Source organism: Equus asinus, chromosome 30 (genome assembly GCF_041296235.1).
Source record: "Equus asinus isolate D_3611 breed Donkey chromosome 30, EquAss-T2T_v2, whole genome shotgun sequence".
NCBI lineage: Eukaryota > Metazoa > Chordata > Mammalia > Perissodactyla > Equidae > Equus > Equus asinus.
In genome coordinates this window covers 21053693-21070173 of record NC_091819.1, presented here as the reverse complement: position 1 = coordinate 21070173, position 16481 = coordinate 21053693, and the positions used below count along the sequence as shown (strand labels likewise).

The following is a 16481-nucleotide window of genomic DNA, read 5'->3' as shown; positions in this document are numbered from 1 at the left end:
GGGAGATGAAGAAGAAAAAAAAAACATTTAATTGAAAAAAAAACAAGACCCCACTGACAGCAGTATGGAAGTTAGCTCGGAGGAAGGTGAAACTAAAGGCTGTAAAGGTAAGCATGCTGGAACTAAGGCACTATCAGGGGACTAGCAAAGAGGACATACATATGGGAACTGTTTAAAGGTACTAATTAACAGGGCGTTGGATTAACTGTAGAGTTGAGGGGTAAAGAAAAAGGAAGATGAATTCTCAGCTTGGACAGCTGAATATCCTCCAAGATACGGTTTTGGGAATGAGGAGGTGGTATTATTCGAGTTTCAGGTGCCTGGGCGTTATCCAGGCAGAGACGGCCAGCAGGAGGTAGGTTCTGTGGTGGAGAGTTCAGGAGAGTCCTCTGGCTCGGTTATAGTTTTGCCTGTCATCAGCACATAGCTGGTGGTCAAAGCCGTGAAAACACATTGCTTTAGTTCAGTGGCTCTCAACCTAGGGCCATTTTACCAACAACAGCCTACCCCACCCCTAACCCGCAGGCAGTGTCTGCGGACAGTTGTTTATCACCAGGCAGGGGAGTGATGGTGTTACTAAACATCCTGCATTGCACAAAACAGCCCCGCCACAAAGAGTTACCTGACCCCGTGTATCAATAATGCCAGAGTTAGGAAACCCTGCCATAGTTGTGTAGACTTGTTTCTTTGTACCAAGCATTTCTTTCCCTCTCCTCGGCTCTGTCATGAGGAACTATGAGAGTGAGATTTTGTTTGCTTTGGTTAATGTATGTGTGTGTAGGTATACACAACACAGGCACATGCGCGTGCGTACAATCCTAGTTTGTTTCTTTAAATTTCTTGTAGTTACGATGACATGATGATAATGCTTCTACACTTGCCCTGGGATGCCCCTAACTAAAGGCAGAGATCGCAGTGATTCTCGCTTCTAGACATGCCTGACGTGAGGTGTGTGGAGTTCAGGGCCTTAGAGATTCAGACCCGGAAGACTGGTTGGCTCATTCTTCCAGACATGTTTCATCCACTCCATAGTAGTCAACACTGTGGAACCACTTTACGTCTTCCCTTCATCTGCAATTTTAGTGCTGTTTGCCGACATTCCTAGCCCTCAGACTCAGGGGTAAATGCTCAAAGTACCCCACTTCAAAGATAAAATTATTAAGAAAATAAGGTAGTAGAATATTAACCTAAAGGAATGATCTTTTGCACAGTCAACTGGTACTTATTGTAAACTAAATATGTCCCTGGTTGTGCATATCCCATGGGGAAACGAAGAAACATCAGACATGACCTTTCCATACGGAACTTGTCTTCCAGATGAGAAGATAATACAATGTTTATAAAACAACAGCCAGCATGTTCACTGATTTCTGAGAAGGGGAGAAAAATGAAGACAACTGAATAGGCTGGAGACTTCAACTATGTAAAGAAATATAGAGAAAAAAGTCAAGAAGAAAATATACTCAAATATTAACAGTGCTTGCCTCTAGGGGATGGAATTACAGGTTATCTTTTCTGTTCCGTCAGTGCCCTCCAGCCAGGAACACGCCTGTAGTTGAACAGGTCGGGCTTGTTGCCGTCTGCAGCGAGGGGGTGGGAGGTCTGCGGCCGCTCGGGAAGAGGATGCCAGAAGGACTCCAGCAATGTGTGTTCGTGGTAGAGTTGGAAAGAGTTTAGGCGGCTTTGCTCTGATCGCTTTCGAAAAGCGGGTGTAATTTTGTGATTGAAAGCTTCATAAATTTTATCCAGAAGGAAGGAAAGCTAGAGCAAGGCTCGAGCTGTGATTGGGAGAAGCAGCAGTCGCTTGCTCACGTCAACCCGGATGGGGATGTGTCGGCATTTCTGTAGCTTAGACAGTGGTCATGTTTTGTCTGTGTTCGGACGTGAGTCTGCGGCGGGCGGTCTTGTTTTTGTGTTGGTCATCTGGTCACAGGGTGGCCTTGTCTGATCTCGATGTTCTGTGAACTGTTGATGCCAGCAGGAGAACACCCGCCCAGCTGGGAGTGTCCAGAATTCCCCAGCACCCCGGCGCCACCTGCTCGCATCAGACCTGCTGCTGTGTGTCAGGAGATGCTTTTCTCTGTCTCAGTTGCCTTATATTCCAGATTTTCTGTCGTGAACATATATGTATGTATATTTGGGGGGTTTTGTTGTGTTCTTTTAAGGAATAGTTGTCTGGCATAAATGTGGAGATTTAGGAGGAAGAGCCTAGAATTAGACAGACAGGCCCTTTGGGCAGCCTCCATGCACAAAGTTGTGAATATGGAAAGGAAAAAAAAAAAAGAAAAAGGCATTTTGATAGAAAAATCAATTTGACTTTAAGAGCAACTTTGTGTAGGATTGTGGTCATCCGGCTGTGCTGTAGGCAAAGAAGGGCCTTTGGCGATGACCCTCTCTGACCTTCAAGTCTGTCTGCGTTGGTCTGGGTGTGTCGCGTTCTCCGGCGTGGAGTCTCTGCACAGACCTGCATTGGAGGAGAGAGCCCCGGGCTGCTGACAGGTGTGCTGCTCTGTGCCTCTGAGGAGAGCCGCTGCTCGAGTGTCATGTCCCTGTCTTCCCTCTCCCCTCCGGACGCCGTGACTGTTCCTGTTCGAAGATCTTTGTTGATGGCTCACACTAAAGCTGGGTAGAGGGAGAGGAACCAGACTCTTTCATTTCAGGGGAGAGCCACTGGTCAGACCCCTGCCCCTGTACATTCTTTGTAAATCAGCTGAGAGTGGGAACCATTGGCATTTTAATGTTTACCCTTTCTGTTTCAAAGTTTACTGGCTTTTTACTTTAGTTCCCCAGATTGCTTTGTATACGGTTTCCTCTTTTTCCAATTAACACCTGAAATATTGTGGGGAGATTACAGTAAAATTCCTTACTCTTGTTCCTAAAAGTTTGAAGATATTTGTAGGTCAGGCAACTTCTCAGTATCTTTTGGAGTCCAAGTTTCTTAAAAGAAAAACAAGTGATGACAAACTACTTCTTTCTATATCCTATTTGGTGTTTCTGGTAATGATGTGGTAGCAAGAGGTGTATCACCAAAACCCCCTGGGATGACTGGAATGTTTTTTTCTTAACTTCCTTTTTTCCCCTGTAAATTCATTAAAACTTAACGAAAGCCGGAAAGATTATATGATGTCTGCCAAGTGCTTTGAGGTAATATATAGTCTTTAAAATAATGATAAAAAGCCCACTAGGGGACCCAAAGTTCCAATTTATTTTTTTAAATGTGTCCTGTAAGACTATAACATATATTAACTTCTCCCCTAGAAACACCATCTGTTAAATTTTCATGAGCTAAGAATAGCTGGTCTAATGATAGGTAATGTTTACTGAACACTTACTGTGTTCCAGGTACTTTACATATACAAGTATGCTTATTCCTTGCAACTGCCTTTTGAAATGCTTGAAATTAAGTATTTAAATATTCGAATGAATATTATTTCCATTTTACTGATGAGCAAACTATCTCACAAAAGCAGGATACAGAGGTGTGTGTTTCTTTGTATATGGTCAAAGACTGGCAAGAAATTGCAAAGTAACAATTACCGTGTTAGGGTGGTATGATAATGTTAATTTTCCTTTCTTTATTTTTTTCAAATCAACTGTGTGAATAAAAGTTATTACTTGGAGCCTGCCTGGTGGCGCAGGGGTTAAAGTTCACACATTGTACTTTGATGGCCCAGGGTTTGCCAGTTTGAATCCTGGGCACGGACGTACCCACTGCTTACCAAGCCATGCTGTGGCAGGCATCCCACATATAAAGTAGAAGAAGTTGGGCCTATATAGATGTTAGCTCAGGGCCTATCTTCCTCAGCAAAAAGAGGAAGGTTAACGGAAGATGTTATTTCAGGGCTAATCTTCCTCAAAAAAAAAAAAAAAAAATCAGGGGGCCAGCCCAGTGACGCAGCAGTTAAGTTCGCGCGTTCCGCTTCCCAGTGGCCCGGGGTTCACTGGTTTGGATCCCGGATGCAGACGTGGCACCGCTTGGCAAGCCATGCTGTGGTAGGCATCCCACCTATAAATTAGAGGAAGATGGGCATGGATGTTAGCTCAGGGTCTTCCTCAGCAAAAAGAGGAAGATTGGCAGTAGTTAGCTCAGGGCTAATCTTCCTCAAAAAAAACAAAAAATCATTGCTGATTCCAGACTCTGTTATGTGACGAAGAGTAGATTTCTGTGACTAAATATAGATATAATTATTGAGATAAAAGAAAAGTAACAGTGCAATCTTGAATTACTTTTTGAACCTGAGTGTTCCATGAAATATAATACTTAATCAGAATTATAGGAAATAATAGTGTAAATGGATCATGACGTCTGTTTTTTAAAATTCTGTGTGATTTCCCTCATATGTGGAAGATAAACAAACACACAGATAAGGAGAACAGATTGGTGGCTACCAGAGGGGAAGGGAGTTGGGGGGAAGGGCAAAAAGGGTAAAGGGGCACGTGTGTACGGTGACAGATGGAAACTAGACTTTTGGTGGTGAACACGATGCCGTCTATACAGAAGCTGAAATATGATGTGCACCTGAAATTTACACAATGTTATAAACTGATGTGACATCAATAAAATCTTTTTTTAAATTGGTACACTGTTGAGTTTAAAACAAACTAAAAACAGTAGGTACAAAGATAGTTAAGCTAATAACCAAAAGTTCTTATTGCTTTGAAGTTTCATTTATTTAAATGAGTTTTAATTTTCTAAATCCACAGCTCAGTAAAAAAGGTCTTTAAAAAATAAAACGCTTAGTTCTTTTGTATTCAGCTTTGAAAAACCGAAAGTGACATAAAAACAATTTTTTTATTTTGCTCAGCGTATTTTCTAATTTTGTAGAAATTTTGTAATGTTTGTATTTTCTAATTGTTTTTACAATGTAGTATTCCTTGAGGAAGTTAAAAAGTTCTAAAATAAAAACAAGCAAGTTTAAAAAATAAAATGGTAAAATATATTTAACTTAAATTTACCATTTTAACCATTTTTAAGTGTATAGTTCTTTGACATTAGTACATTCATATTGTTGTGCAGCCATCACCACTGTCCATCTCAAGAACTCTTCATTTTGCAACCTGAGAATCTCCCGTTAAACACTAACTCCGCATTCCCCCTCCCCCAGCTCCTGGCGACCACCACTCTGCTTTCTGTCTCCGTGAGTTTGATGGCTCTGGGTGCCTCATATAGTGCTTGTGGGCCATAAACTTCTTAAGAGACTGTTTTCTTGTTTTTCTTCTGATTTCTTTGGCTCAGCTTTCTATAGTCACCAAATTATTTGAGATTTCTCTTAGAGCTTTTATTAAGAGATAAAACCAGTAGTGAAGAAAAACCAAGTTAGTATCGAAAGTTCTAAATATTCCCTGTGTTAGTACCATTTCAAGAAATGATTCTCTAAAATATTTATAAATTTTATTTTATAAGCTTTCTAATATACCAGTAAAAAATTTCTAATCGCTCCCACTTGACAGTATGTAGAATTCACTTTCATTTTACTTCTTGCTACGGGTCAGAAACATTGCTGCATTTCTGTTAAGAATAATCAGATTTTAATGATCCAAAGATTCTTCAGGCCTTCTGTCTACAGTTGGAAAGTAACGTTGCTGTTGAAACTTTTGGAGGGATCCTAAGTAGACCACACCCCACTCTCTCAGAAACAGGCGGTTTGTTACTTTCTTTCACGTGATGGTATTTGGGAGATTATTTTTTCTAAAAAATTAATTTCCTAAGAATTAGAAAATTTCTGAGAATCTAAATTCTAAGAATTATTTTTCTGAAGTATTATTTTTAGATAATCATTTATTTATTGTGTTCCTTTATATACTGAGCTTTCACAAAAGATTTCACTTAAACAAAGGGTGCCCTATATGTAGAAAGCTGACAGTTCCTCCCAGGATGCAGATGCGAGAAAAATTTCTCCTCTGGGTCCTCATACAGAGAACACTGAGATGTGAAGGACAGTGTTTTTAACAATATCCCTGTCGTAAGCGTAATAATAAGCCTTTTAGGACTGAGGCTCATGGTCTCTTAATGTGAGCTGAGGATGTAACTCAAAGCCAGTGCATTAAAAACAACTTTATAGTTAATAGTTTCTTATGAACATTAAACTAATAAGGGCTCATGCCTAATGAGGTACCTGCCCCCCTTCTCCCCCGCCTCCTTCTGATGATGGATTGAGAGACTGAGCAAGGCGGTGTGATCAGACCTCCCCTCCCCTCCCAGAGAGAGCACAAAATTATATCTCCTCATCTGGAGATAAGATACTGATGTTTTTATTATCATTATTATACCAAAATAAATAAAGATCTAGGAACTTCCCAAAGGTCCATTCAGTTGCAGATTTGAACTTTGGAACTCAGGTTTTCTAATTCCTGGTCTGGTGTTTCTTCCACATGTTAGACCTTTTTATTGAAGTATAATATACATACAGAAAAGTGGACATATCGTTAAATGTCCAGCTTCATGAGTTTTCATAAACAAAACCTCCAGATCAAACTCCATTACCAGTTAAATTCGTAGAGAGGGAAAGTAGAATGGTGGTTGCCAGGGGCTGGGGCGAGGGAATGGGAGGGTTAATGGTTAATGCACGTGAAGTTTCATTTGGGGAAGATGAAGAAAGTCCTAGGGATGGATGGTTGCATGATAGTATGAAGGTACTGAATGCCACGAAACTGTACACTTAAAAAAGGTTGAAATGATAAATTTTGTTAAGTAAATTGTACCAGAGTAAAAGACAGGGAGAGAACACTATCAGAGCCTCAGAAGCTGCCGTCCTGCTGCCTTCCAGCTGCTACCCACCCTGCCTGCCCAGGGTTAGCTGCCTAAATTGAAAATGTTCACATTAAAAGGAACCTTAGGGATCATGTAGTCTGACCGTTTGGTTTACACACAACTGGAGGAAAAAAGGCACAAAGATTGTTTGCTGCAAGTCACACACTTATTTCCCCGTGATCACATCCCAGGTCCACGCGGGCTGCATGGGGAGCATAACTGCTTCTTGAACCTGTGTCAGATGAACGTTTGCACTTTATCAAATAGTAGCAGCCGGCAGCTGTACAGTTTATTAAATTCTCGAGCATGTCCAGCTGGGAGGAAATGAGAGGACGCCGTCCGAGTGTGGACCGAGAGGCGGGTGGCTGCCCGGGTGGCTGCCTGGGTGCCAGGCCTCCTGACACAGCCCTGCCCTTGGAGCACCTGCCGTGCTGGTGTTGACACTTCCCTTGAAGCTGAACGGCATGTGCTTCCTCGCTTTTGTCCGTGTGTTTCTTCTTAAACTACTTCCTAATATAATATTTGCTACAAAGGAAAGAGAATATGCAATGTGTATGTAAGTTATAAATCAGAATAATAAAGCAAAAATTCACAGACGTTCCATCTATGTCATACATTTTAAATCACTAAAAACTGTTTTGTTTCCATCTGCAGTTTAAATCACTAAAAATGTGCTTACGTACGTATGGTCCGCATGCAGGGTACTGTATAGAGTGTTGCTGAAATTCTAAGACTGTTCTGATGCTTGACCTTTCTAGCGTCTCTTGGTATGACCTGAAGGGGAATTGGCACCAAAGTCAAGGCTGAGTTTTAGATAAAGGGTTCAGAAAGAACATAATGAGCACAGAGGGCTTTTGGCTTTTATTGTAGAGCACTTTACTGCTCTTCCCTCCTGGCCAGGTTCAATGTTATTTCTCCCTTCTTAGCCAACCTCACATCAAAACTAAGCACATAAAGGGGCCAGCCCGGTGGCCGAGTGGTTAAGTTCATGCACTGCACTTCACCGGCCCAGGATTGACAGGTTTGGATCCCGGGCACGGACCTAGCACCACTCATCACGCCACACTGTGGCGGCATCCAACATAAAATTAAAGGAAGATTGGCACAGATGTTAGCTCAGCTACAGTCTTCCCCAGCAAAAAGAGGAGGATTGGCAACACATGTTAGCTCAGGGCCAATCTTCCTCACAAAAAAAAAACCCCAAAAAACAAAAACTCACATCAGAACTAAGCACTGCTTAGTGTTTGCCGTATTTAATCAAGCAGAGGAAATACTTCTCTTCGCCTTTGGAAAGATTGAGGTGGTGATTTTTGTTCTCGGTGCTGTTTTTGCTGCAATGCACACAAATCCACCAGCATGAATCGTTTGCCTTTGGCTTTGCCAAGTCTGGAGTCTACTTCTTAACCTCATTTCTCAAAATCGAAATTTGCAAAAATCCTTATAACACTAGTCTGGGAGTCAGTTACATTCATTAAATCAAGCAGCCGTTCCTGTTTATTGAGAACCTATTACGTGGAAGAGTAATGGTCTTTAAAGCCTCAATGAAAGATGGTTTTTCTCTCGTTTTTTAGAATGGCACCAAACCCCCACTGGACACAGATGTAAATTTGGAACAAATTGCTCGTGACTTCCGCTGTGATCGCTATTCGTAAGTATCTCAGTCTCAAGTCGGTTAGTTCTCTGAGGCTCAGTTCCCCATGTGTAAAATGAGGGAGAATGACGTCCACCTCACCAGGTTGTTGAGAGGATTGCATCGGATGTCTGTAAACCACCTCACGTTTGGTTCTTCCTTAGAGAGGGGACTGCCCATCTTAGGCTCTGAGGAGTTCTTGGGAATGGCAGGAATCCTCTCATTCGTTGACCTGAGCACCGTTGCTGCCCTTTGCAGACTGTCTCTGTTCTTCCAGAATATTTGAGCAAGCGTTTCATTACTGGGCTGCCAGATGACCCAGGTGTCTCAGCATTTAAGAGACAATAATCTGTATGTGCCACATTTTCCAAGCTCCAGAATGCGTTTTCATAGCACACCTGTTAACACCCATGCAGCCTAGTAAAAAGCAAGAAATCCAACATTTCTGCCTTCAGCTTTCATATATTTATGCTGGTTGTAGTTTTTGTTTTCTTCATATGTTTTTAAGTAAGTTTGTTTGTTAACTTTCCCAATTTTGACGCACAGGGAAGAAAATGAAACTCAAGGTTAACTAACAGGAGGCATCGCCCCTCTGGCTCATTTTAAAGCCGTCTTGATCGTCCACAATATACTTGGTGTTCATGCTTTTCCTTCAGGACAGGGCCAAACAGTTTGCTTTCCGAAGCTCAGTCAGGCAGACGAGGCAGTGTTCTCACCTTTGAGGGCTTCGGGAGTCTGTTACTGAGTAGTGTAAACATACCCAAGGAACCCACCCACTGCTCCTAACACAGGCGCTTAGTCATTCCCAGTTCTGTTGAAGAATTTCCCATAACTCTCTTACAAGATGATTCCACGTGAAGCCACACTGATCATTTTTAGGGTGTGTAGTCAGGAGACAGAGGTTTGCCTCCAGGTTTTTTATAGATGGACGTCTAGGGCCACGAGTCTCAATCTCTGTTCTGCCACCCCTGTGCCCCGGCTCACACTTTGCTCAGTCATCTTGGCTCGCTTAAGAAAGCGGTGGATGTCTTGATGAAGAGGAAAGGATCGAGTCCCAGGCTGGGTGGTGGGGGCCTCTCCTCTCTTTAAGGAGACTGTTTCTCTCCCCCTAGTTGGGAATCAAACCCGTACCAGTCTGTACTTAAATGAACTGACTGTCAAGGAAAAGGAAAAAGACAGAAATTTACAGCTTTGAGTGCTAAAATCTGAAAAGATTTTCAGTGAGTTACGGAGACGGTTTTGATGGCAGAACGTACCAAACCTTTTGGATTGTACCACGTAGGCTGTCAGGTTATAGAGGGGTTAGGGTTAAAGTTGTACATTTTGGGTTTAAATGCCACTGTCATCACAGTTGGAGAGAAACTATAATACCACTGTCGTCAGCTACCTGGCTAAGTTAGTTAGTGGTCTCTCCATGAGTGCTGGATTTCACATTAAGGGCAGGAATGAATACCCCTGCATGCATGTGACTGCTAAATAATGTTGTAAACCTAACACTTTACCAACAGGAACGTTAGATTCAGTTAATAATTTAAGGTCTGTGTCTTTATACATTATATAGATTGTCAACATTATATGTTAAATAAGTTTAATGTCTAGAAATGAAGGTTAATCCCTAAATTCAAACTCTTTCTCAAAGGGTCTCTATGAAGACGTACTGTAGTGAAACGTCAGTCAGCACCGCTGTCCTTCGTCGAGCTCAGGCACTGTGCTGACGAGCATTTGAGTGCACAGAATAATTAATTGAAGGCCTGCTAGTTCTTGTCGTACTTAAGTAACTTATGATGTGTCCATTCAGCTTGAGCTTGATTCAAGTGCGTCAGACTTTCTAGCCTTCACATTTTCCCCTTTTGCTCTTGGGGCCTTAATAACTTTCCATATTAGCTTATTTTAGACATCAGGTGGTATGCGAATGGGCCAGTCACCATGTTAGCATAGGCCTCGTGGGTGAAAATTGTACAATAAATAATGTGTGAGCTTCTTCCACTGACTGGATGTTTTTATATTAACGTTAGTGTCTATAGCTATTAGCATGGGGATATTTGTGATTCATTGCATAGTTTGTGCCATAATTTCCTTTCTTCTAAAATATTTTAAGTGAAAGCGAACCAAGCTCTCTCCTACTGACCATAATAGTCTATCCCACCTTTAATGGTCACTTTCTTTCCTGATTGTTTAAAATGCGACGTGAGTAGAGACTGCTGTCAGACTTGTTTCTGGGATTTGCGGCATCTAAGAATAAATACGGAGGAACACTCTTTTTCTTACAGGGGCGCGGATCTCTCTGCCTTGGTACGGGAAGCTTCTCTGTGTGCCCTGAGGCAGGAAATGGCAAGACAGAGGAGTGGAAGTGAAAAAGGTATGCTCTCTCGGATCTAATTAATCCTTACTCTGGATACCTGAAACCACTATGGGCCTGGAAGATGACCATTTTCTAACATCTGTTATCTGTCGTAGTAAAACTGACATTTTTCTCATAAGACCTTTAGAAACTGTTCTGGAATATTACTGTAGGGGCATTAGCTGGTGTGCCGCTTTAAGAACCATGTGTCCCTGAGGCTCCTGTCTGGGCTGTGTGCCAGCACGCATGATGATAACAGTCCTGGGCTTGGCCAACCCAGCTGCTTTCTCATGGGAGAGTTAGCACCAGGACCCTCAAAGTTGGAGGGAACACAGAGGCCGTCTGGGGTGGGGGGGGCTCTGGTCCTTGGAATGCAGGTCATACAGGGATGATCCCCATTGGCAAGCATGCAGCCTTTGTTCCTCTGCCTACTTAAGCAAGCTTCTCTCAGGGGGCAGTAGTGGATGCACGTTGCTGTCCAGCCAGCCGCCACTGGACCTTCCCTGTAACTCCCAATAAACCCACAGGTCTTGTTTCCTGTCTCCGGGTCTTTTCTTTGGTCTCTCGGCAGCCTATCCCACACTGCTTGCCCAGCTAGGTGTGTGGTGGAACGGTTACATAATGTCTGTGGCCAGCAGCTATAATAATTGCAAAGTTATTTGGTGCCTCTCTAACAGAAAGTATTCATCTTTCCTTCTCATTGTATAACAAATGCTGAGATTTAGGCACGTGGGTCCATTCACTGTCATCATCATGAGTTGGGTCCATTCACTGTCATCATCATGAGTTTGGTCCATTTATCAGTTCTGGAAAAGCTCCTTCTTTTGCTAAGGTGACTTGTACATTCCTGTTAAAACGCAGCCTGAATTGGAGAGCTTCGAACACGAACACACACACACACACACACACACACACACACACAGATACATGAGAAGTGAAAATGAAGATAATTTTCCATATACCTAGACTTTCCTTTCAAATTACTGCAAAATCCAGATATGTTATTATGTGATGATTTGGGGCCATCTCAGCAGCTTTGTACCATTCTTCACATTTGATAATATCTTGGTGCTATTTCAGTGTGTTTAGCCAAAAAAGATTTCATTTGTGACCTGCATTCCAACCAAGCCAAGTGCAGAAATAGCCTTTGCTTTGTGAGGATCCTGTGACAGTTGAATGAGCAGTCGAGTTCGTGGCATCTTTGTAGTACTGTGGAACACCTTCCAAAACCCTGTCCGCCAAACCTGTACTTTCATCTCAACTTCAAGTCTGTGTTCATGGCCTTTTATTCACCAGATTCCTAAAAGACGTCTTTTTTATTTAGCTACCAAGAATCTTAGACCTAAATTTTGTTTACAGTTACAGCAGCATATACTCAGCTTAGATTTGTCAACACACATATCTTCACTATGAAGTCCCTGGATGTTTTGTTGTTTAATTTTAAGATTCAGTTATCTGAACTTCTTTTATTGTAAGCTATTTTAAATTCCTTTTGAAATTAGGTGAGATATAATTAGCAAAATTAGAAGATAAAAACATCCTAGATGATAGCGTGTTGCCTCAGAGCTGAGTCTGATGGCCGTGTTGGGATTTGTTTTGTCACTAAATTAGCAGGCCTCTGTACATGTGTTGGCTGCTACTGATAATTCTATTTGGATGTTATGTTATAAACATATATAACAAATTCTGCCATCCCTGCTTTACCACAGTTTGCATTTCTAGCTATCTGTCCTTCAGGGACTTTCATTGATATCTTAGGAAACTGAAGTCAGTAATGTCATTCAACTTCCAGTGGATAGGTTCAGCTACACATTGTATTTTATTTTGGGGTATATCTACTATTCTAATATCTGTCTAGAAAGTTGACTATTATAAGTATAAATTGGGGGCGGCCTGGTGGCATAGCGGTTAAGTTCGCATGTTCTGCTTTGATGGTCTGGGGTCTCCTGGTTCGGATCCTGGGTGCGGACATGGCACCACTCGTCAAGCCATGCTGTGGCAGGTGTCCCACATGAAATAGAGGATGGGCACGGATGTTAGCTCAGGGCCAGTCTTCCTCAGCAAAAAGAGGAGGATTGGCTGCAGATGGTAGCTCAGGGCTAATCTTCCTCAAAAAAAAAAAAACATATATATGTATAAATTGTAATCATGTAAGTCATATTAACGTTCTAAACCAAGCTTTATGTAACATTAGTTACTTGATTTCTCTTGCTTGTGTAATGACCTAAGTTTATAAAGAATTAGAACCCCCTTTTTAATATAAAAAAATCTAATCCAGTATTGTGATATTATCTATATGTATTATATATTATGATACTGTAACTCCATGACATCTAGTTATATGTATGCACACAAATACTTTGGAGTTGTACTTTCTGTTCCCAGTTAAATGTATTTGAGTTATCTCAGAAGAGAACGATTCTGGTTCTTCTTCATGAACATCACCGTTAAGCTAAGATAAACAGTGCAGAGAGGGCCTGCAAAGGGTTGTCTGTCTGTGAGGGATAGGTCTCTCTGGGCGGCATGATTAAAATTTGATGAGCAGACGGTGGGGAAATGGGGAGATGTTGGTTAAAGTGTACATACTCCCAGCTATAAGAAGAGTGAGGTCTGGGGAGCTAATGTACAGCGTGGTGACTGTAATTAACAGTATCATATTATATACTTGAAAGTTGCTAAGAGAGTAGATCCTAAAAGTTATCACCACAAAAAATAAAGTAATTATGTGAGGGGGTGGAGGTATTAACTAACCCTATTCTGGTAATTATTTCACAGTATATACATGTATCATATCACATTGTGCACCTTTAACTTCATATGTTACATGTCAATAACATCTCGGTAGGGTGGGGGGGATAAATAAATAAAACATCATGCACTGGTTTAAAAAAAGATAAGAATTTCTCTATAATTAAAGATGAACAAAATGCTTTTTTAAAAATTGAGATATAATTGACATACATTATATTAGTTTCAGATGTACAACGTATTGATTCAATATGTTTATATATTGTGAAATGATCACCACAGTAAGTCTATTTGACATCCATCACCACACAAAGTTACAAATTTTTTTTTTCTTGTGATGCAAACTTTTAAGATCTACTCTCTTAGCAATTTTCAAATATACAGTACGGTATTATTAATTGTGGTTGCCATGCTGTACTTTACCTCCCCAGGACTTATTTATTTTATAGCTGGAAGTTTGTACATGTTGACCACCTTCACCCATTTCACCCACCCACCCCTCACCCCCTACATCTGGTAACCACCAGTCTGTTCTCTGTATCTGTGAGTTTGGAGTTTTTGTTTTGTTTCATTTTGTTTTGTTTTGATTCCACATGTAAGTGAGATCATACAGAAAGTGTCTCTGTCTGACATTTCACTTAGCATAATGCCCTGAAGATCCATCCATTTTGTCACAGACGGCGGGATTTCCTTCTTTTTTATGGCTGAGTAGTAGTCCATTGTATATATACACCACGTTTTCTTCATCCATTCACCCATTGATGGACACTTAGGTTGTTTCCACATGGTGGCTACTGTGAATAATGCTGCTGTGAACGTGGGGGTGCAGATAACTCTTCAAGTTAGTCTTTTCATTTCCTTCAGATAAACACCCAGAAGTGGGATTGCTGGATCATATGGTTGTTCTGTTTTCAATTTTTTGAGGACCCTCCATACTGTTTTCCATAGTGGCTGCACCAGTTTACATTCCCATTAACAGTGCACCAGGCTTCCCTTTTCTCCACATCCTCGCCAACACTTGTTATTTCTTCTCTTTTGATAATAGCCGTTCTAAGAGGTGTGAGATGATACCTCATTGTGGTCTTGATTTGCATTTCCCTGTTGATTAGTGATGTTGAGCACCTTTTCATGTACCTGTTGGCCATCTGTATGTCTTCTTTGGGAAAATGTCTATTCAGAACCTCTGCCCATGTTTTAATTGGATCGTTTGGGGTTTTTTGCTGTTAAGTTCTGTGAGTTCGTTATATATTCTGGATATTAATCCCTTATCAGATAGATGGTTTGCAAATATTTCCTCCCATTCGGTAGATTGCCTTTTCATTTTGTTGGTGGTTTCTTTTCCTGTGCAGAAGCTTTTTAGTTTGATGTAGTCCCACTTGTTTATTTTTTATTTTTGTTGCCTTTACTTTTTGTGTCACGTCCAAAAAATCATCTCCAAGACCAATGTCAAGGAGCTTGCGGCCTATGTTTTCCTCTAGGAGTTTTATGGTTTTACGACAAAGTACTTTTTTATATAACTTGCCCCAAAATAAAGTGTTTTGATTGCTAAAAAAAAAAAAAAATTGCACTAAAATTTATGATCTTATAAAACTTAGCCATTTATATAAAATTAAATATGGTCAGATATATGTAAATTAAATAAAAATGAAAATTGTATAAGAAAAATTTGATGAGCAGAATATATCTGGCTTGACTACTGTTCTGAAAAAGAACACAATCAATGTCATTGCTAATTTCCTCTCTGTTCCCCTTAAAGTCGTGGAACTCTCTTAAGAGGAACTAAGTTATAAATCACAATTAGTCTACTGTACTGATATGTGTATTTACGCATTCGCTTCACAGGTGAGCTCAAGATCAGTCAGAAGCACTTTGAAGAAGCTTTCGAGAAAGTAAAATCATCTATATCAAGAAAGGTAAGCAATGCTCTTAAATGTTAGAGAAAAGAGACTAGATTTGAGGCCAGTAGATATGAACTCATGAAAACAAGAAAATAACTGCCTTTTTAAGAATGTTCTTTAGAGATATTAATTTTGCATGTCCTAGGAGACTAAAGCATGGTTACTCCCAACTGGACTCCTTAATAACTCTTACTCAAAGAATATGACCTCTTGTGTCTGGTTCCACAATCTCAGAATTTGTAATCAGTCTCACTCAATTCAAGTGTTACTTGACCTACTCAGTCCTTTGTGACCAATGGTTTCTTATCTTGGAGCTAGACTACCCACACTAAGCAGTAGAGACTTACTCATACGTTTCAGGGAAGTGAAGAGATCTTCACCATAAGGTTGGAGAAGCGTTACAAACAAATCACACTAGCTTTTCCTTACATAAAATGCTGGGTTTTGCATGTTTACTTCTTACTGTGTAGAGGTTTTCTGTTTGTAATAAGTTAAAATGGTTGCTGTTAAGTGAAGTCAGGTTGTTGTGATGCAAAGAGGGTTGGCAGGGAAACATCCAACCCTAAGAAGTGGCTGAATTAAATACTCTTGTGATGGGTTTGTTCCCTTGGGTCTCTTTTATTTCCAGGCTCCTAGAAGTATAGTATGCCTTAGCCATGGAACCTGCTTAAGCTTGTTGACTCTGCTTAAACTTCCTTTAAATCGTTAGCCCTGTATCACTTCAGGCTCAGCATTTCTCGAGATTGAAAACTCCCAAGTCAGAATGCAAACAGTTGTGTGTTCTGAGGTGGTTGAGACTCTTATCACTTCTCGGTGCAATAACTAGTCGCTGGGTTTGGGCTAGTTGGTGGTGTCTTTAGGCATGTGGACTGCCTTCTTCTTCAGCTCAAGAGTTGCCGGGCCGGGACTGAGTCTTCCCCGTATTTGGGGAAACAGTAGTCTGCCTTGACCCCTTAGGCGTTTTTGTATGCTAGAGAACATGTTCTTATTTTACTGAACATCTTTGAATAAGACAGTCTCATTAATTAAAATCAGAAACAGGTTTGCAGTTAATATTACTGGCATTTTTCATTCTGATCAACAAGAGGCTAGTGATGTGTGTCCTCCTAAGAT

At 40.9% G+C, this 16481-nt stretch overlaps 1 protein-coding gene across 4 annotated transcripts in view; it reads left to right on the top strand.

Moving 5' to 3' along the window:
- NVL (nuclear VCP like) overlaps positions 1–16481 on the top strand; it is a 95697-nt gene that overhangs the window by 61008 nt on the left and 18208 nt on the right. For all 4 annotated transcript variants that reach the window (XM_044762946.2, XM_044762947.2, XM_044762949.2 and 1 more), the window contains 3 exons: positions 8323–8399; positions 10652–10740; positions 15313–15383. In XM_044762946.2, coding sequence (XP_044618881.1) covers positions 8323–8399; positions 10652–10740; positions 15313–15383 — 237 coding nt within the window. The remainder of the gene's footprint in view (positions 1–8322; positions 8400–10651; positions 10741–15312; positions 15384–16481) is intronic.